Source organism: Rattus norvegicus, chromosome 3, assembly GCF_036323735.1.
Source record: "Rattus norvegicus strain BN/NHsdMcwi chromosome 3, GRCr8, whole genome shotgun sequence".
In the NCBI taxonomy this organism is placed as follows: domain Eukaryota; kingdom Metazoa; phylum Chordata; class Mammalia; order Rodentia; family Muridae; genus Rattus; species Rattus norvegicus.
The window spans coordinates 30,937,176-30,954,342 of NC_086021.1; the positions used below are offsets into that span (position 1 = coordinate 30,937,176).

Below are 17,167 nucleotides of genomic sequence, written 5' to 3' on the forward strand. Positions count from 1 at the left end.
AGGAAACAACAGTTTAGAGAGGAGAGATGTACTGGAAATAAATGAAACCCACTGTCCCTATGGCCTTAGGGCATCTACAGAGCAACACTGGCCCTGGGACTCTGCCCTTGGACACCAACTCACTTCCACCAGGCATTCTGGGAAACCACTGCCTCAGAGCTTAATGACCTTGGACAACTCTGTGGCCTTAGATCCAGTAAACAAGTTCACCAACTTCCCGGTCCCATCTGGAATTCAGGGTTCTCAAAATTGTCTGCCATTGTCAAGGGCACTAGGACCTGTGGCAGGCAGGTACCACCCTCTGGACTGAGCCTGGCACAGGGGAGGTAGGGGGGAGGCTTCAATGTGCCCCTCCCCCATCTTTCTGACTTCCTTCTTCACTGACTCCTACAAGGTTCCTCTGTGTCACAGTGCAGGCTCTGGAAGCCTCTTAGCCCTGGTCACTTGCTTAGGAGACGGGATGTAACTGGAATCCCCTTACAGGGCTGCTGGGAGGAGGCAAAGCCATGGCAGGCATAGGAAGTGGTGTCTGGGAGGCAGAATGGCGATATTTTACCCACTCCACTCCCCGTCCCCTTCAAGAGTCTCTTCCTGTTTGTTCTCCCAACTTGGGTGCCAATGTCCTTGGAGGGAAAGGGGAGGGTGGTGCTTACACTTGGTAGGCTCGGCCCCCGCCCCAATCATGCTCATAAGAGAACCAGATAAGCTGCTGCCTGGAGGACGCAGTCCTGAGAGCATCCACAGTCTGGCTGCGACCCTGGCCTGTGAGCACCTGAACTTCTTCCTGTCTAGGGAAGGGACAGCTAACAGCGGAAGCCAACGACCTTGGTCTCTATCCAGGAACATGGGTCCTGATGGAGGCTCTGAGGTGAGGATGACCTAGCAACCCTGCCTAAGAGCCTCGAGCTAGTCCCTTCCTTCCTTCACTCGGGGTTTAGCTTTACTGTCATGCCAGCTAGAAAAGGAACAGGAAATGCTCCTATGGAGTCTAGCACCCTCCTCCTTCCACAGACCACCAGCCCTGTACTCCCCCTGACCCTATCATTGTGTGCTACGACACCTTGCCTGCTATTCCAGATCCATCCCAAAGGCCTCTGGGAAGCCCTTTTCACAGAACCCCTTGGCATCACCCGCGCCTCCCTCACCCCCACATCCCATGTGCACTCCAAGTGGCCCCAGCCCCTGGCGTGTAATCAGCCTACACTCACACTTCATGGCCCTAGGACCACCCAAGCTTTCCCAGAGCCCTGGGGTCCTCGCCACCAGCCTTTGAAGCCCCGCCTGTGGGACCTGGCTCTATTGAGCTCTATTTGATCCTGCCCAACTCTTCTCCCTTATTTGCTGAGCCTCGACCTCCATGGCCAGGCAGTGTCATCTCCTCCTGGAGCCCCTCCCACTCCCCACCCTGCACAGCTCGGGAGCAGTCCCAGTCTATGACAACCAAACCCATGCACTGTTCCTGCCCCTCATCCAGGCTGCTCTCACCAGTGATGCACTCTAAAGAGTATCCTCTGAGCCAGGGGTGGGCAGAGGCCTGTCTCCTCAAGTCTGGCACCTTTATTTTGGAGACACCTCACAGGAACACACACACCCGTGGAAGGATGCTGTCTTGGGAGGTACACAGGCTTTGGCCAGCCTGTCCTAGAACAATATCTGTTCATCTTCCTGAGTTTCTCCTGTCTTGTACAATGGGCCTGCCTCCAGCACAGGGAGCCTTCAGGGGCAAAATGCTGCCAGAGCACCGATCAGAGCCCACCAAAGCCTCACGCCCTTCCTCCTCAAGAGGAAGAGAGACTGTGGGGGATAGGAGAGAGGGAGGGAGGGGAGAAAAAGGGAGAGAGACAGCGAGGAAGAGAAAAAGAGAGAGGGAAGGGAAGAGAGGAGGGAGGGAAAGAAGGGTGATAGGTGGGTAGGAGGAAGGAGACAGGGGAGGGAGAAAAGGGGAGAGGGGAAGAAAAGGGAGAGGTGAGAGAGGGAGGGAGGGAGAGAGAGGAGGGAGGGAGAGAGGGAGAGAGGAGGAGGAGGAGAGAGAGAGAGAACAAAGAGAAGGCTCCCTGGTCCCTGGTTGGAGTTCCCAGAAGATGCTTGAATTCTGGACAGTGTTCTTAATCCCAGTCCAAAAGGTATCCTACCATAACCAACTCTCATATCTCTCTCTCTCTCTCTCTCTCTCTCTCTCTCTCTCTCTCTCTCTCTCTCTCTCTCTGTCACATGTATATCTCGGCCCACATCCGGCTACCAGCCTGAGTTTCCTACCAGTTGGTCTGAGAATGATGTGCCTGCTTGCCCTGGGCAACCTCCCCATTCGTCTGCTCTACTGAGACAGTGCAGGGCAGATCCACGTGAGCCAAGGGACAGAGTCTCACCCCAGGCTCTGCTCTACCATTTCCAGATGTGGGGCGAGCTCTGTGGGTGGCAGGTCTCGTATGCCAATCTCATCATGTCGGTGTGTTTCTGACAAGCAAGCACACCTTTTATAATATTAAGAAAGATGAATAAAGATTGATTTAAAATTGCTTCCGAGATTGACAGCTGCTTGGCACACAGCCTTGATCGCATGTAAATCGTCACATTCTCTTGACTTACTGGAGCTCTGGGCCGCATGCATAATTAGCATGCATATTAAATATACACATACTTAATGAGATGCATATTCATCACGGGACCTGTGTCAGTGCAGGAGCTGTTTCTCTGCTGTTTTTGGGGTATCCCTCGGATCCACAGCCTCCAGGGGATGGGGCTCACCGGATCATCTGGTCATGCCCTCTGGGTGTCTCCCCCAAGCACTCAGCCCCAGGAACTGTGCACCAGGTGGGAGGCACAAGGTAATATATCACAAAGCATTTTCTTGACAAATTCCAGCAAGGTCCCTATTGCCAAGATAAGGAAACTGAGGCTTGGGAGGCTCCTGGCTCCTTCGTTTTTACTCATTCCTGTAGCAGCTGGGCAGGTAGAGAAACTGAGGCTCAGAGAGCTAAGGTCTCAAAATGTAAAAATTGCAAAACAGGGTGGTGAGGATATAGCTCTGGGATAAACAAAGCACTTGCTGAGATATGCTTGGTCCTTGCTTTAACCCCCAGTTAAATCAGACCTCTGGCCATATCACACACAGGGATAAGGGTACTGACTCCCCCTCTGTCCCATGACCAGACTGGAGCTTAGTGGCGCCTCATTAAGTTCCACTAAGACACAAACAGTGGGGAGAGCTAGGATGTAACCACATCTCCATATGGGTCAGCACTGTCCACTGTCAGCCTCTTGGATAGCAGCTCAGAGAGCCACACAGTTGTTACCTCCTCCCTGCAAATCACTCTTTAGAAGCACCAATGCCTTTCTTGGAAAAAAATACATGCCCACTCTGTTCCCTCTCTTCTCCTGGTGGACATAGGCCATGGGACAGGAGGCAGAGCTGGCCCGTAGGAGCTGATAGGTGGGATCCAGGGTTGGGGTGACGGGAGGGAGTCTTATCTACATGTAACAGCTGAAGCTGTGTGAACAGGGCTAGGGTGCTGAGCTGCCTGTCATTACGGGTGTGCAAGGAGGAGTGGAAGGACACAGAGGGGGCCACTGAGCCAAGCGTCGGGGGACCTGCCTGAGATGGGCAGCAGCTCACAGACTGGGACTAGCCCAGATGGCACGGTGGAAAGAGACTGAGCTCTGAGTGGGAGATGTAGCCTGCCTTGGGCTGATGCTAGCCTGGGTAGCTAGGCTAAGTGCACCCACGCCAAGGCTGCTCCAACATGCCACAGCCCCACAGGTTCAAAGGCATAATTACACAGCACTCAGAGCGACAGCACAACCACCCGAACACAGCCTGCACTTAGCCTGAAATGAGACCAATAATCTCTAGGTCCTGACCACGAGTGGACATGACAGGTAATTACACAGTCATCCTGGATAACCCTCCCTGACCTTCTGGACACTGGTAACTTGCCAGTCCTCTGAGCAGGTCACATCTGTGCCAGTGCCGCTTCTCACAACCTTACCTTCAAAGGCAGGGGCCAGGGGACTGGCCTGGGCACCAGGGGCCAGGCAGCTAACAGTCAGGTCGCTCTCGGTGCCTCCCCGTTGGTTCAGCATGCATGTGTACACCGTGGAGCCTGGCAACAAGGACCCAGATGTGAGCTCTACCAAAGCTCGTTCCTCCTCCAAGCCTGGAGGACCCCACAATATGAGGTCTCCCTCATAAGGCCTCCTACCCTATGACTGTATTACAACCAACCAGATCATTGATGAGGTTATCCGTGATTGTCATCTGGGGAGGGATTTCTTTGGAAATGGTTGCCTGGGTCCTCCCTCATCCCCATCTTCATCATCCACATCAGTGTGCCTGATATGGCAGAATCACTGTCTATGGGGGAAGCGGTCATGTTGGTAAACCGTGGGCAGGAAGAAGAGTGGAGGGGGTAAGTGGGACGGGTAGAAGGGTGGGCACCTGGTAGATAGGCAGAGATGTGTCTGGTAGAGAGGGATGGAGGACAAGCTGGTGGTGGAGGGGGTGAGCAGGTGGGTAGAGCTGATGGAAGATTCACAAGAGCAAAACCCAGCTGCACGTGGGGCTGCTGGGACACTCACACGGGGTGTCACAGGCTGAATACAGACATGTTAGAGGTGTGACCTCAAAGACTTGTGGGTGAGACCTTATTTGGATATGGGGTCTTTATATCTCTGTGGGGGCAAGGTTACTCAGATGGGCTCCCACCTAGTGGGACTGTTTAGAAAGAGAGGAAAGTTAAGGCCTGGGGAGGTGACGCCGTATGTTCAAACCACAGGAGCCACGTGAGAAAGACAAGCATGGTGGGGCACGCTTGGAATTCCAATGCTGCGTCCCTGGAGCTCACTGGATGACCAGTCTAGCCTACTTGAGGAGCTCCAGGTCAGTGAGAAACCTTGTCTCAAAAAAACAAGATGGATGGTTCCCGCGGGGTGACGCCCAAGACTGCCTCTGACCTGACTTCCCTCTGACTCATATGCATGCATGTACATATGCACACACACGCGCACACGAAAACAAGCATGTGTGCACATGCATGTGCATGCATGCTCACACATGCACACACAAAGAAAGGACAGGGAGTGCGGCCCATAGCATCAGAGGCAAGGAGGAATGAAACAGCTACAACCCAAGCAAAGCCAAGGCTCCCAGCCTGCACCAAACTGGAGGAGACAGGCAGGACCCCACTCATAACCTTGGAGCAAGGACACTCAGCTAGCACCCCGATTCTGACCTCTGCCCTGCAGGACCACGAGTTAATCCATTTCTTATTTGAAAGCGCCCATCTTGTGGGACTTGTGACAAGAGCTATGGAAAAGGAGCGAAGATGAGGACAGGTGGGTGGACAGCGGGGTGGGCGGGTGACAAAAAAAGTTGATTATCCCAAATATTTCATAGGATACACCACAACAAAAATTGTTCATTATTTACTCAAGACTTGATTTTTAACTAAGCATTATGGATTTTTTGATTCTGGCAACCACGCAGGAAAAGCGAAATGATAGTGGGGGGGAGTGACTGGGCTCAAGTGCCAGCAGGTGCCACCCACCGAGTACTGCGGCCCGGCATTCCTTCTGTGAACCAAAGAGGAAGGTGTCCAGGAAGGGGAAAGAAGAAAGGGTGGAAGAGGGGAGACCCTGGGTTGGGGTGGGCGACAGGGCAGAGAGGGCCAGGCCGCAGAATGGTTAGACCCGGGGAAGAACAATAGGCCACCTGTCTGCCCCTCATCCCTGTGCCCATGGAATTCCATCTGACTCTGAAGCAGGAGAGCACTGGGCCCAGTACCTGGGGGTCGGTTGACATCTGCTGAGAAGAGCCAGTCTGCAGCCTTCCTGGCGTCTGCCCCCAGAAGGTAGAACTTCCCGAAGTAAGACATGTTGAACACGGCGGCAGCCGTTCTGCAGGCCAGACATTCCTTCTGGATCTAAAAGGCCCCATGGAGGAGGGGCTTTGTGGGGCCGTCAGGATGGGCCTCCTGACACACTTACCCAGAGCCTCCCCACCGCCTCCCTCCCAGCCTCTCAGTCATCCCAGCTCAGGGGTCACCCGGAACAGAAAGCACACAGAGGACATTGGGCACAAGTCATAAGTAGGCTCTAGCTCTCGAAAGAATTGCCCTAAAAACCAGGTATGGTGGCACAGAGCTAAGGAGGTGGAGGCAGGAGGACCAGAAGTCCAAACTAGGGATGCAGCCTTCCTCTTCAAGAAACCAGAGAAAGCTAAATACACAGCAAGCCAAAGGAAAGACGACCAACGTACAAAACCCACTGCAGGTCTGTGCGTTAACATGGGGCAATCTAGAGAAAACCAAAAAAAAAAATTGTTCGTTCTCCACAGCCCCCAAAGCGATAAAAAATACCAAGACATAAGCTTGACAACAGAAATGCAAAGTTCTTATTATAAAAGGTAAAAATGTGTGTGCGTGTGCGCGTGTATGTGTGGAGACCAGGGGTTGATAGCTGGCGTTTTCCTCAGTTGCTCTCCGAGTTACTTTTTGAGACAGGCTCCCTCACTGACCCTGAAGCTCGACGATTGGCTAGACTGGCTTGGTCAGCGTCCTCCAGTCTCTGCCTCTCCAGGACCTGACTCTTTATGTCCAGCCCAGGGATCTGAACTCAGTTCCTCATGTTTACACACCAAGCCCATTATGACTGGACCATCTCCTCGGGACCTAGGAAGGATGTTTTTGAAAAAGAAATTATAATGACCAAAAGCCAATGGAAAGACACCATAAGTGTGTGGCAAGAAGGCCACACTCTCGGGTTGATCTGCAGACCTGACTCAGTCCCTATCACAGCCTCAGCTGGATCCTTTGCAGAAGGTTAGCTCATGCTAAAATTCACTCGGAGTCTCAAGGGGCCAGACTGCTAAACAACCTAAAAAAAGAGGACCAAGTTGATGTGGTCACACTGCCTGATTCCAACACTTGCTGGGGCCGGGGGAGGGGGAGCTACAGTAGACAAAACAGTGTTGGGCTGAACTAGGGATGGAGGTGTGGCTTAATGGGTAGCGCCCAGTCTGGCAATCACTGTGATGAAGTTGATGGAGACTGGGCTTTCAACAAGAAGCCCAGGGAATTCCATGGGGATACAGAGCCCTCTTAGCAAATGGATACCCGCAAGCAAAACAGTGACATTTGAACTCGTCACTGTGCCCCCACAAGAATCCAGACAGAAATGAGAAACCCTTAGATTTACAGGTTGTTTTTCTTTTCTTTTCTTTTTTTTTTTTCGGAGCTGGGGACCGAACCCAGGGCCCTGCGCTTGCTAGGCAAGCGCTCTACCACTGAGCTAAATCCCCAACCCGAGAAACCCTTAGAAGAAAATCCAGAAGTATGTGCACGTGTGGCCCCAGCCAACTCTTAGACATGATGTTGAAGGCATACACAGCACAAGGCTAAGAGATGAATTGGGCGCCATCAAAACGTTATACATTTGCACAAAGAATCTGTTTGTGTTGCAGATGGTTCCAGAATGACAGCAAAACGGGGGTGGGAGAAACATAGGAACTCTGCATCAATCAAACCAGGGACCCACATCCAGGATGTGTATTTACTTTAGGCTCTGTATGTGTGTATGGTGCATGTTCATGTGTATGGGCTGTACATACGGTTGCATGGGCCAGAGGACATTGCAGGTCTTAAGCTGTCAATCTCCACATTTTCCTCTTGAGACAGGGTCCCTCACTGACCCTGTGTTGAGGATGGAGTAGGGGGATGGATGGGGTAACTCCTAGTGACTGTGGGGCTTCCTTGTGGAGAGACGAAGCTGCCCCAAGGACTTGCTGGGGACAGTGAACGGAAAGTTTTCAACTGATGCACCGGGTGCGGTGGAAATTATCTCTCAATAAAGCTGCTGACCACGAAAAAGAGTGCACACCTCGCTGCTTCCTCCTAGCCACTGCCCAGCTGTGCCAATCTCACTCTCATTCCTGAGGGCACAGATGATGGTGGTGCTGTGGGCCACTGCCTTGGCTGGACAGCCAGTGTGTGTCTGGAAGCTGGACTCGACTCACCAACGAGTGAGATGGCTGCTACCAACTCTTGGTATCCCCAGGGCTCTGGACTTCAGAGCAGTCCAGTGAAAAGCCTCAGAAATGTTCCTAGCATGGCCACAAAGGGCCCTCGTCACAAGGGTGACAGTGAAGGTCTCCGGAACCACACCCATGGCTGAGCCAGGCAGAGAAACCAGCCTTTTAGACCTTGCAGTAGGCTTCTGAGCAAACACCATGCCTTGGCACAGCATGCTGCCTCCTGAGGCCTCAGCTCTTCTGCCTCTCCCCAGACATCATTAAGGATGGCTCCCTGTCCAGCGGGCTTTGAGGTGCCTTTTCTGGCACTGTTAGAGCTGCCGACCCAAACCCAAACAGCTCCCCCGGCTGACACTCTGTCTGCCTGGCTGGGAAGCTGCCAACGTGGAGAACAAGTGTGCGTTTCATGCAGGGACTGTCTCTGGTGTGCTTTGCGGAGGCTGGAAGGAGCTGCAAAGCCAAATTGGCATCTCCCCCAAGCTTCCACACCCTCCAGGGCCGGGAGTCCCACAGGCTGTAGAAGCTGCAGGTGCTGAGGTGCCAGACGCAGCCATGCACCCCCTTGAGGGGGTTGTGGGGACCGGGCACCAAGCTGGCTCGGTAACTGCTTTGCTTTACGGAGCTGCTGACTTCTGCAAACTCCTCAGAGAGCTCTGACCTGCCTCAATAACTATTTGCTTCCCACACGAGCTTAGGGGAAAGCGGTGGGAACAAACGGGCCCTTGCTTCCAGCACTGGCCACGATGTGCCATTGAGTCTGGAGAGACACAGTGACAGTGACATTGACCGTGAGGGGCCCGAGTGATGCCGTCCCTGCCTGTGAAGCCCTACCCTGGATACCGTGATGCCCTCCTGATGCTTTGCCCACAGTCTAGGGCCCAGGCTGAGGGCTTGGCTCTGCACCGACCTAAGGTGCACATCACATGCACGGGATCCCAGGAGCTTCCGCCTAGTGACATACCCAGACAACTGGAGTCCTCGGAGGAGCTAGGGAGGCATGGCAGGGACACTACCAATGCTCATTCTGTGTGAGCGGCCTGTGGGATACAGGCTGCTGCGGGGATGTTTAGCCCCTAGGACTCAGCACCTCAGTATTCAAAGGTAGAGAACCAAGGACTTTGGAGAAGAACGGCAAACTGCCCGGCCAGCTTCACCTGCTCACTTTTCCAATCAATGAACAGATTCCAATAGTGCAGTCATCCCAACCTGGTCTCTTCTGCTTTGTCCTTCCAGTGGCCTTGGGCACAGGGCCAGCAAGCCCTCCTTGTTTTAGACCTTCTCCACTACAAGGAGGTTGGAGGCTTCTGCAGGCCCCAAGAAGAGGAAGTTGCATCCCTCCTGGATCACAGGGGTGTAGTCCTGGCCCAGAGCAGCTGACCGAGATTTGTCTGTGTTTGTTTGGGTTGGGTTTTTGCTGTTGTTGCTGCTGTTCCTAGGGGTGGTGGTTGTGTTTTATTTTGTTTTTGCCCACTTGATACAAGCTAGAGTTATCTGGGAAGAGGAACCTTGGTTGATAAAATTATCTCCATTCAGATTGCTTATAAACAAATTTGTAGGACACTTTCTTGAATGGTTGATGCAGGGAAACCTCGCTCACAGAGGGCTGCACCACCCATGGTAGGTGGTCCTAAACTGTCTAAGAAAGCAGACTAAGACAGACACGAGGAGTGAACCGGTGAGTCTGGTCCCTCCGTGGTCTCTGCTACAGTCCCTGCCTCTGGGCTCCTGCCCTTCATGATGGACGATAAGCTGAAAGCTGAAATAACCCCTTCCCTCAGGTTGCTTTTGGTCATTGTGCTTTATCACAGCAACAGGAACCTTAAGACATCCACCCAAGCCAGCGGCCTCAGTCCTGCCTGTTGCTACCCTCCAAGGGCAAAACCCTCAGACCTGACCGCTGGCAAAACTACGGTGCAGAGGAGAGAGGGAAGGAATAGGATTACATGGTTCCCACAAAACTGTGTTAACTGGAAAGGGGTGAACTCGAAGCAAGCAGAAGCCCAGGACCCCGCAGGCAGCTCAGCAGAGGCCTCTGCAGGAGGAACAGAGGCGTCTGTGGGCTCCACCCAGCTGGGGCTGCTTACCACGCAGTGGTGGGGTGGGAAGTCGAAGGTATATTCATCGCCCAGCAGCCTGCTGTAGGCGTAGTCCTTGTGTGCCTGGTGTCCGTAGGCCCCATAGTAGTCGTAGTCTAGGACCTGTCGCAGAAAATGAGGTCATCTTTTACTCTGCCTTCCTCCTCCTTCCCTGTCGTAGCCTGAAAGTAAACACACACACACACACACACACACACACACACACACACACACACACACACACACACACACAGGCTCACATTCGAGGACTTGGTCCTCATCTGGCGATGCTGTTTGGGGGCTGCGGGATGTTTTGGAGGTAGAGGATGGGAGGTCCAGACTTTATGGCTCAGTCCCACTTCCTTTCTGCTCCCCCCTTCCTGTCTGAAGACACAGTGTGACCAGCTGCCTCAGTTCCCACCACCATGCCTTCCTGCTATGACACCCTGTCCTGCTGATAGAGAGGCCCCCTCCCTTAAGCTGTTTCCCATGGCACAGCAGTAAGAATAGTACCTCACGCACTCCCTCCCTTCTCTCTCTCTCCTCCCTCCACAGCAGGCTTGGGCCCACTGCTCAGTGGATGCTCACTATGTTCTGCAGATACAAGGGTGAACGTGACACAGGCCTGGTCCTGTCCTCCATAAATCTCCCCCAGAAGTTGGTTAGATTTGTACGGCTCACGTAACTCGTGGATGATTGTTCGTATAACAGCTTAATCCCTGCCTTACTGGTTCTGACTGGAGGATAGAGAAAAGACTAGATACCGAGTGAGCTGGAGAGGGACTTGGGCAACTGTGAGGGCTTCCACCTGATGCCAGGACATCAGGTGCAGGGTGAAAGTGTGGGTAGGAACCACCACAGAGATGAAAATTCATGACACCCCCAACCCCCACTGACAGTGCCCACAACTCCCAAGGAGGGCCACCCATTCTGCAGACAGAGAAGCCGAATCCCAGGTGGTTAAGCTCGCCCCAAGGTGCAGACCAAGCTAAGGAGCCAAGGCATGAAGCTAGGCAGGTCTGATTGGTGTCTGGTCCTAGGAGATTCTGGGAAAGCTACAGTGTCTGGTTCCTCTCCCCTGTTCCACCCTCTCCTGAGTTCAGTCACATTGGTCAGATGCCGTCCCTGTAACTCTGTGACTTCAGTGACTTCCTCCCCACTTAGGGTAAACAAAGGAGCTGTGGATCCCCCTGCCCCCAGCTACAACACTAACCACAGGCTTCACTCACTTCTTGGAATAAGAGTTGAGCTCCAGGAGTGGGAGGATCTGCCTTAGTCAACCTGTTATGCCCAGTGCCCCTGCAGCCGTGACATCTTCAAGGCCCTTCCCAGTACCTCTCCTTTCCCAGCCAGACGTACTTCCCCTGGACTCTGGGGCCCTAGAAGGAATGTCCCATCTGCTTTAGCCCTACAAGGTTTTCCAGACTGGCTCCTGGGTAGGGTATAAAGTCTTCTCATCTGGGGACCAAGGAGCCTGATGAGAAGCAATTCTACTTGCCTGAGACCTCCAGAGCAGAGGTGCTGAACCCACCCTGCCCACTCTGCCTCCAGGACCAATGAAAGACAAGACCCTGTTACTGAGTATGCCCTGCACTGAGTCATGGATCTGGGTAACCGAGGATTTGGAAGAGGGTTGCACTGGAATGGGATGGGACACTGCATCAGCAGGAAGGGGCAAACTTTCACACACCTAGGTGTGGGCCTCAAAGCCCCTGTGGTCTGCTCCCAGGGGCTGTTCCTAGGGAGCTCTGGGGAGGCCCCTACAGCATCCCAGAGGCCAGCATGTGGGATGGTTCAGTGGATAAACTGACACACCGAGGCACAATTCCTCCCACTAACAGCTACTAACAGTTGGTGTTGCCAAATATACATTCTTGAGCAATGTGTGAAAAGGGCCTGCATTCCTCCTAGAACCAGGGGGATCCTCCAGCCTATCCACACTGTGGGTCTGTGCTGGCATCCAGTGCTTGCCCACGTGGGCACAGAAAACCTGACCACTGTAAGCAGGCCAGCCTTTAAAGGAGCCTCACCACTGAGGTGCAGATCACTCTCCCAGCTTCCTGGGTGCAGACTACTGACCTGTCGCCACAGCCCGAGGCACGCTGGAGCAGCCTGACTTGGGTGGCTGGGAGGATGCTGAGATGAGGAAGGGTATGGGAGGCCCAGGGCCTCCCAGTTACATAAACTGGTGGCCAGGTGTCTTCGCTCACCTGAGCTGTTTCTTGGGGGTTGAACCATCCTGGCCGTTCCCAGCCCTGTCGTTCTTGAAACACACAGCCTTGTCCAAGCAGCTCCTGGATGGAGATGAAGAGCGCCCATCACACACGGCCTGACAATGCACAGGATGCAGAGCCAGGGCACCCACCACTCATACCCAAGAGTGCTCAAAGAACAAGGTCCCAGCATGTCACTGCTCCTCCCCAGAGCTCCCACAGTGCTCTCACCTCACAAGAATCCATAATCTAGAGAATGACCTGCCATGAGCTTAACTGTGGCCCCCAGCAGCAAACAAGCTGAAGCCCAAACCACTGTGTCATAGTCTGGAGACTGAGCTTACAGGGAGAGCATTGGGGTCAAATAAGGTTATAGAGTGGGTCCTAGTCACAGAGGACTGGTCCCCTTCAAAGACGAGGACCTGCTGAGAGGACCTCTGCTCTAAAAGGACGTAGTAAGACAGTGGTTATCCGCAGCCAACAGGGCCTTAGTCAGGCACCATGTCAGTGACAACTTGATCTTGAATCTTCCAGAAAACAGAGATGGCATCCCAAGAATGTGATGTGAGGTCTCTCTCCACACTCCCAGCCTGGCTGCTCTCTGACACATGCATGTGCATACTTACTGTGCCCTCTATCATCCAGACCCCACCTCCCACACTGCTACAACCGTGTGTGTGTGTGTGTGTGTGTGTGTGTGTGTGTGTGTGTGTGTGTGGTATGTGTGTGTGGTATGTGTGTGTGGTGTGTGGTATGGTGTGTGTGTGTGTGTGTGGTGTGTGTATGTGGTGGTGGTGTGTGTGGTGTGTGTGTGTGTGTATGGTGTGTGTGTGTGTGGTGTATGTGTGTGTGTGTGGTGTGTGTATGTGGTGGTGTGTGTGGTGTGTGTATGTGGTGGTGTGTGTGGTGTGTGTATGGTGTGTGTGTGTGTGGTGTATGTGTGTGTGTGTGGTATGTGTATGTGGTGGTGTGTGTGGTGTGTGTGTGGTGTGTGTATGGTGTGTGTGTGTGGTATATGTGTGTGTGTGGTGTGTGTGCGTATGTGGTGTGTGCTGTGTGTGTGTTTGTTTGTGGTGTGTGTGTGGTGTGGTATGTGTGTGTATGTTGTATGTGTAGTGTGTGTGGTGTGTGTGTGTTTGTGTGTGGTGTGTGTGGTGTGTGGTGTGTGTGTGTGTGTCTGTGGTGTGTGTGTGTTGTATGTGTAGTGTGTGTGGTGTGGGTGGGTGTCTGTGGTGTATATGTGGTATGTGTGTGGTATGTGTGTGTGTGTCTGTGGTGTGTGTGTCTGTAGTGTATGTGGTGTGTGTGTCTGTGGTGTGTGTGGTGTGGGTGTGTCTGTGGTGTGTATGTGGTATGTGTGTGGTGTGTGTGTGTGTGTGTGTGGTGTGTGTGTGTGTGTCTGTGGTGTGTGTGTGTTGTGTGTGTAGTGTGTGTGGTGTGGGTGGGTGTCTGTGGTGTATATGTGGTATGTGTGTGATATGTGTGTGTGTGTCTGTGGTGTGTGTGTCTGTAGTGTATGTGGTGTGTGTGTCTGTGATGTGTGTGGTGTGGGTGTGTCTGTGGTGTGTATGTGGTATGTGTGGTGTGTGTGTGTGTGTGTGTGTGGTGTGTGTGTTGTGTGTGTAGTGTGTGTGGTGTGGGTGGGTGTCTGTGGTGTATATGTGGTATGTGTGTGGTATGTGTGTGTGTGTCTGTGGTGTGTGTGTCTGTAGTGTATGTGGTGTATGTGTCTGTGGTGTGTGTGGTGTGGGTGTGTCTGTGGTGTGTATGTGGTATGTGTGGTGTGTGTGTGTGTGGTATGTGTGTGGTGTGTGGTGTGTGTGTGTGTGTCTGTGGTGTGTGTGTGGTATGTGTATATGTTGTGTGTGTGGTGTGCTGTGTGTGTGTGTGTGTGTATGTGTATGTGTGTGTGTGTAGGGAAGAGGACAATCATGGAAGTCCTCATGTGCCATCCACCTTGTTTTATGGGTTTCTCATTGAACCTGAAGCCCACTGACTAGGCTGGGATCCTCCTGTCTCTAGAGCCTTCCCAGTGCTGAGCTATAGCCTGAGCTATCTCCCCCGCCCTGAGTCTGCTTTCAGGACATCTGTCTCTCCACTTGGCCGGAAGCCCCTGTGGAAGCTAGTCTCTTCCACCCAAAGCCTGGCACAGCGTCCCACCCAGAGCTCAGGGGACACAGCCCACAAGTGTCCATTACCCCAACACCCCACGGCCCTCCAGCTCCTCGGCTCGCTCATGCCTGATATACCTCGTGCAGAGGGTCCCTCCTCATGTTGCGGCCCGCCAGGGGCTCATCGTGAGGAAAGACAACCGAGTAGTTCTTGGCATAGGACTCGTGGCTGCGCTCTCGGATCCAGCGTGGGTGGTCCGTGAGCGAGTGGTGGAAACGCCTGCCACGAGAAGGGGATGGGTCAGCGCTTGTGGACAACCTGTCAAGGATCCGACCTGCAGCAAATCTGGGCTAGCCTCTTCACTCAGTCACAAACCGCCTCTCTCAAAGTAACCCAGCTAAGGATGTCAGGAGACCAGCCCACAGTAATGGACATGTGTGGGCTCAAGATGTCCCAATACTGAGCTTTTGTCCTTTGCCATGTAATGTAATGCTAAATACTACCCCTGATTTAGCTTAAACCTTTCTACAACCGCAGGGAATACGGGTGGTTCCATCTTCCCATCTTACAAATGCAGAAATTGTGACTGAGAGGAGAAGGACTAGCCCAGGGCCACACAGCTGGGGGTGTGGTCTCACAACAGGACCCATCTGCTCTGCTATATGAGAGGCATCTGCTGTGGTCTGGGTGTCCCCTGGTGCTGAGCAAGTCCTGGGACCGTCCCTTGCAGCTGGGGTCTAGACATACCTAGGACCCAAGGCTGGCTGCACTACACAAACATGTCCCTTACTGAGGGTCCCTTGCAGAGGGTGTGGGAGCATATTATGTCCTTGACCTAATTATAAACAGGTGGTCCATAAGGGAAAAAAACGGGCCCAGAAGAGAGACAGACTTTGGTTCACACTGCCTCCCCCTGCCCCCGCTCTCTCTGTGTGTCTGTCTCTCTCTGTGTCTCTGTCAGTCTGTCTCTCTTACATACACACACACACACACACACACACACACACACACACATACACAAGCTTGTAGTCTATAGTGGGTCCCCAGGTGTGCCACCCAGGTACAGGTGACCCCAGCTGATCTGGTCCCTGCGGCTGGCAGGGTGGCACTGAGGATGGCTCTGTGGCTCTAATCACACAGCTGGAGGGGGTGAGGTCATCCCACTCTATTTTGCAGTGGGAGGAGTGCGAGCTGACCCTTCCCTAAGGTCCCTAAAGCTGTATCATTTCTAGAACATTCGGCGTCTATGGGAGGGAAGCTTAATGGTAAGTACACAGTCTCTGAGGAGATACAGAGCAGACCTCACAGCACCAGAAGCCGGGTAGGGGTGGCATTCTGGGGTTTTCAGAGCCAGCCATCTGTCTCTGTAGTGGCAGACATCACCTCCCTCATGGGTGCAATGTTCCCATCCAGCCAAGAAGAGACAAGCTGGCAGGGCTGTAGGACATCCTGAGCTGAGCCAGCAGTCCCTTCCCCCAACTCTTTCCCTATAACAGGTCAACAGGCAGCTGGGTCCCTTCAGGGGACTATTGGCCAAGAGCACATACTCACTGCAAACACAACAGGCCAACTCCTCCAGTCCCTAGTAGGGCCATACTGCACAGGTCAATGTAACTATTCCAGGAATGGGACATGGACCTGGGTCACACAGAACAGGATGTCTCCTGCTTCTTGCCTCAGAGCCCTCGCAGCAGGCCATGGGGCCCTAGGATGCCTTCAGGCTCCTCCCATCAGCATCTGGCCCAAGCTACATGGTTCAGTGCCCAGAACTTCCCCACAGACCCAAGGCACTCTCTGTACCCATTCCAGCCTGTCCATGCTGACTGCCCTGCACCACAGGGCAGAGGCTGCCCGGTGTTGAGTCTGACTCATGTCAGGCCTTGGATTGAAGGAAGAACCACCAGTCTCAGCTCAGCTCCTGGTCCTACACACTAACAGTGATCCTAGCTGGGCCCACTCCCTAGCCTCTGTCTCCCCATCTGTGGCTCAGAATGTTGGGATCCTATTGATGGGAATAGTGGGTCAGGTAGGATCTAGGCTAAGAGATCCTGGACACCACAAAGGCTGTAGCCTGCCCAACCCTGGTGTTCCTCCAAGACGTCTACCAACCACTGCCTTCTCCCCTTCCACCCTTGATGCATCCACTTCCAAGAGGTCATCTGGATATCAAGGAAGGTTCCTTCGAAAACCGGCTTCATCCCTTTGTCTTGCTCTCCCCACCCAGCCACCACACTTGCCTGATGTCATAGCTGTACATGTCCTTCTCTGGGCGCCCATGCACAATCCAATGGGCCAGCTCCTGTCCACAGCCACCACCCAACATCATGCCTGGTGAGATGGAAATTCAGGGCTGCAATCTGCTTCCCATGCCCCCCTCATCCAACTTTAAGCCCCTTTCTCCATGGTGGCCCCACATAAGCTCTGCGCTCATGCCTGGGTGTTGAGGGGCGGCATGCCTTCCAGCAGGGCTGCACTCTGCACCCAGCCTCCCTCCATCTCTGTACCACCAGGGGGTGCCTCCTGGGCTCAGGGACATGGAGCCTCCCCCTCATATGCCCCCTCACCTGCACTGTTGAAGCCACAGCCAAGGAAGAAGCCTCGGAGCTCAGGAGCCTCCCCCATCAGGGGCTTATGGTCGGGTGTGAAGGATTCTGAAAAGAAGGGGAGGCCTCAGATTCCTCCAGGCCTCAGACACTTGGGAGTAGTCTGTCCTAGGACAATAGGGACTGGGAGGCAACCCTTGG

At 53.6% G+C, this 17,167-nt stretch overlaps 1 protein-coding gene and 1 long non-coding RNA gene across 8 annotated transcripts in view; one reads left to right on the forward strand and one right to left on the reverse strand.

Annotated features, from left to right (window-relative positions):
• Sardh (sarcosine dehydrogenase) overlaps positions 1-17,167 on the reverse strand; it is a 64,789-nt gene that overhangs the window by 28,555 nt on the left and 19,067 nt on the right. For 4 of the 7 annotated variants that reach the window (XM_006233733.5, XM_006233731.5, NM_001423000.1 and 1 more), the window contains 7 exons: positions 16,988-17,074; positions 16,661-16,751; positions 14,561-14,702; positions 12,309-12,392; positions 10,108-10,221; positions 5,780-5,918; positions 3,987-4,100 (listed from right to left, as the gene is read on the reverse strand). In XM_006233733.5, coding sequence (XP_006233795.1) covers positions 3,987-4,100; positions 5,780-5,918; positions 10,108-10,221; positions 12,309-12,392; positions 14,561-14,702; positions 16,661-16,751; positions 16,988-17,074 — 771 coding nt within the window. Of the gene's footprint in view, positions 1-3,986; positions 4,101-5,779; positions 5,919-5,941; positions 6,666-10,107; positions 10,222-12,177; positions 12,393-14,560; positions 14,703-16,660; positions 16,752-16,987; positions 17,075-17,167 lie in introns of those variants that run through there. The other 3 variants (XM_063282992.1, XM_039104090.2, XM_063282993.1) reach the window with 2 other exon arrangements.
• LOC102548789 (uncharacterized) lies at positions 259-2,517 on the forward strand. Its single transcript, XR_352200.3, has 2 exons — positions 259-868; positions 2,243-2,517. It is a non-coding gene; the product is annotated as an uncharacterized LOC102548789 (long non-coding RNA).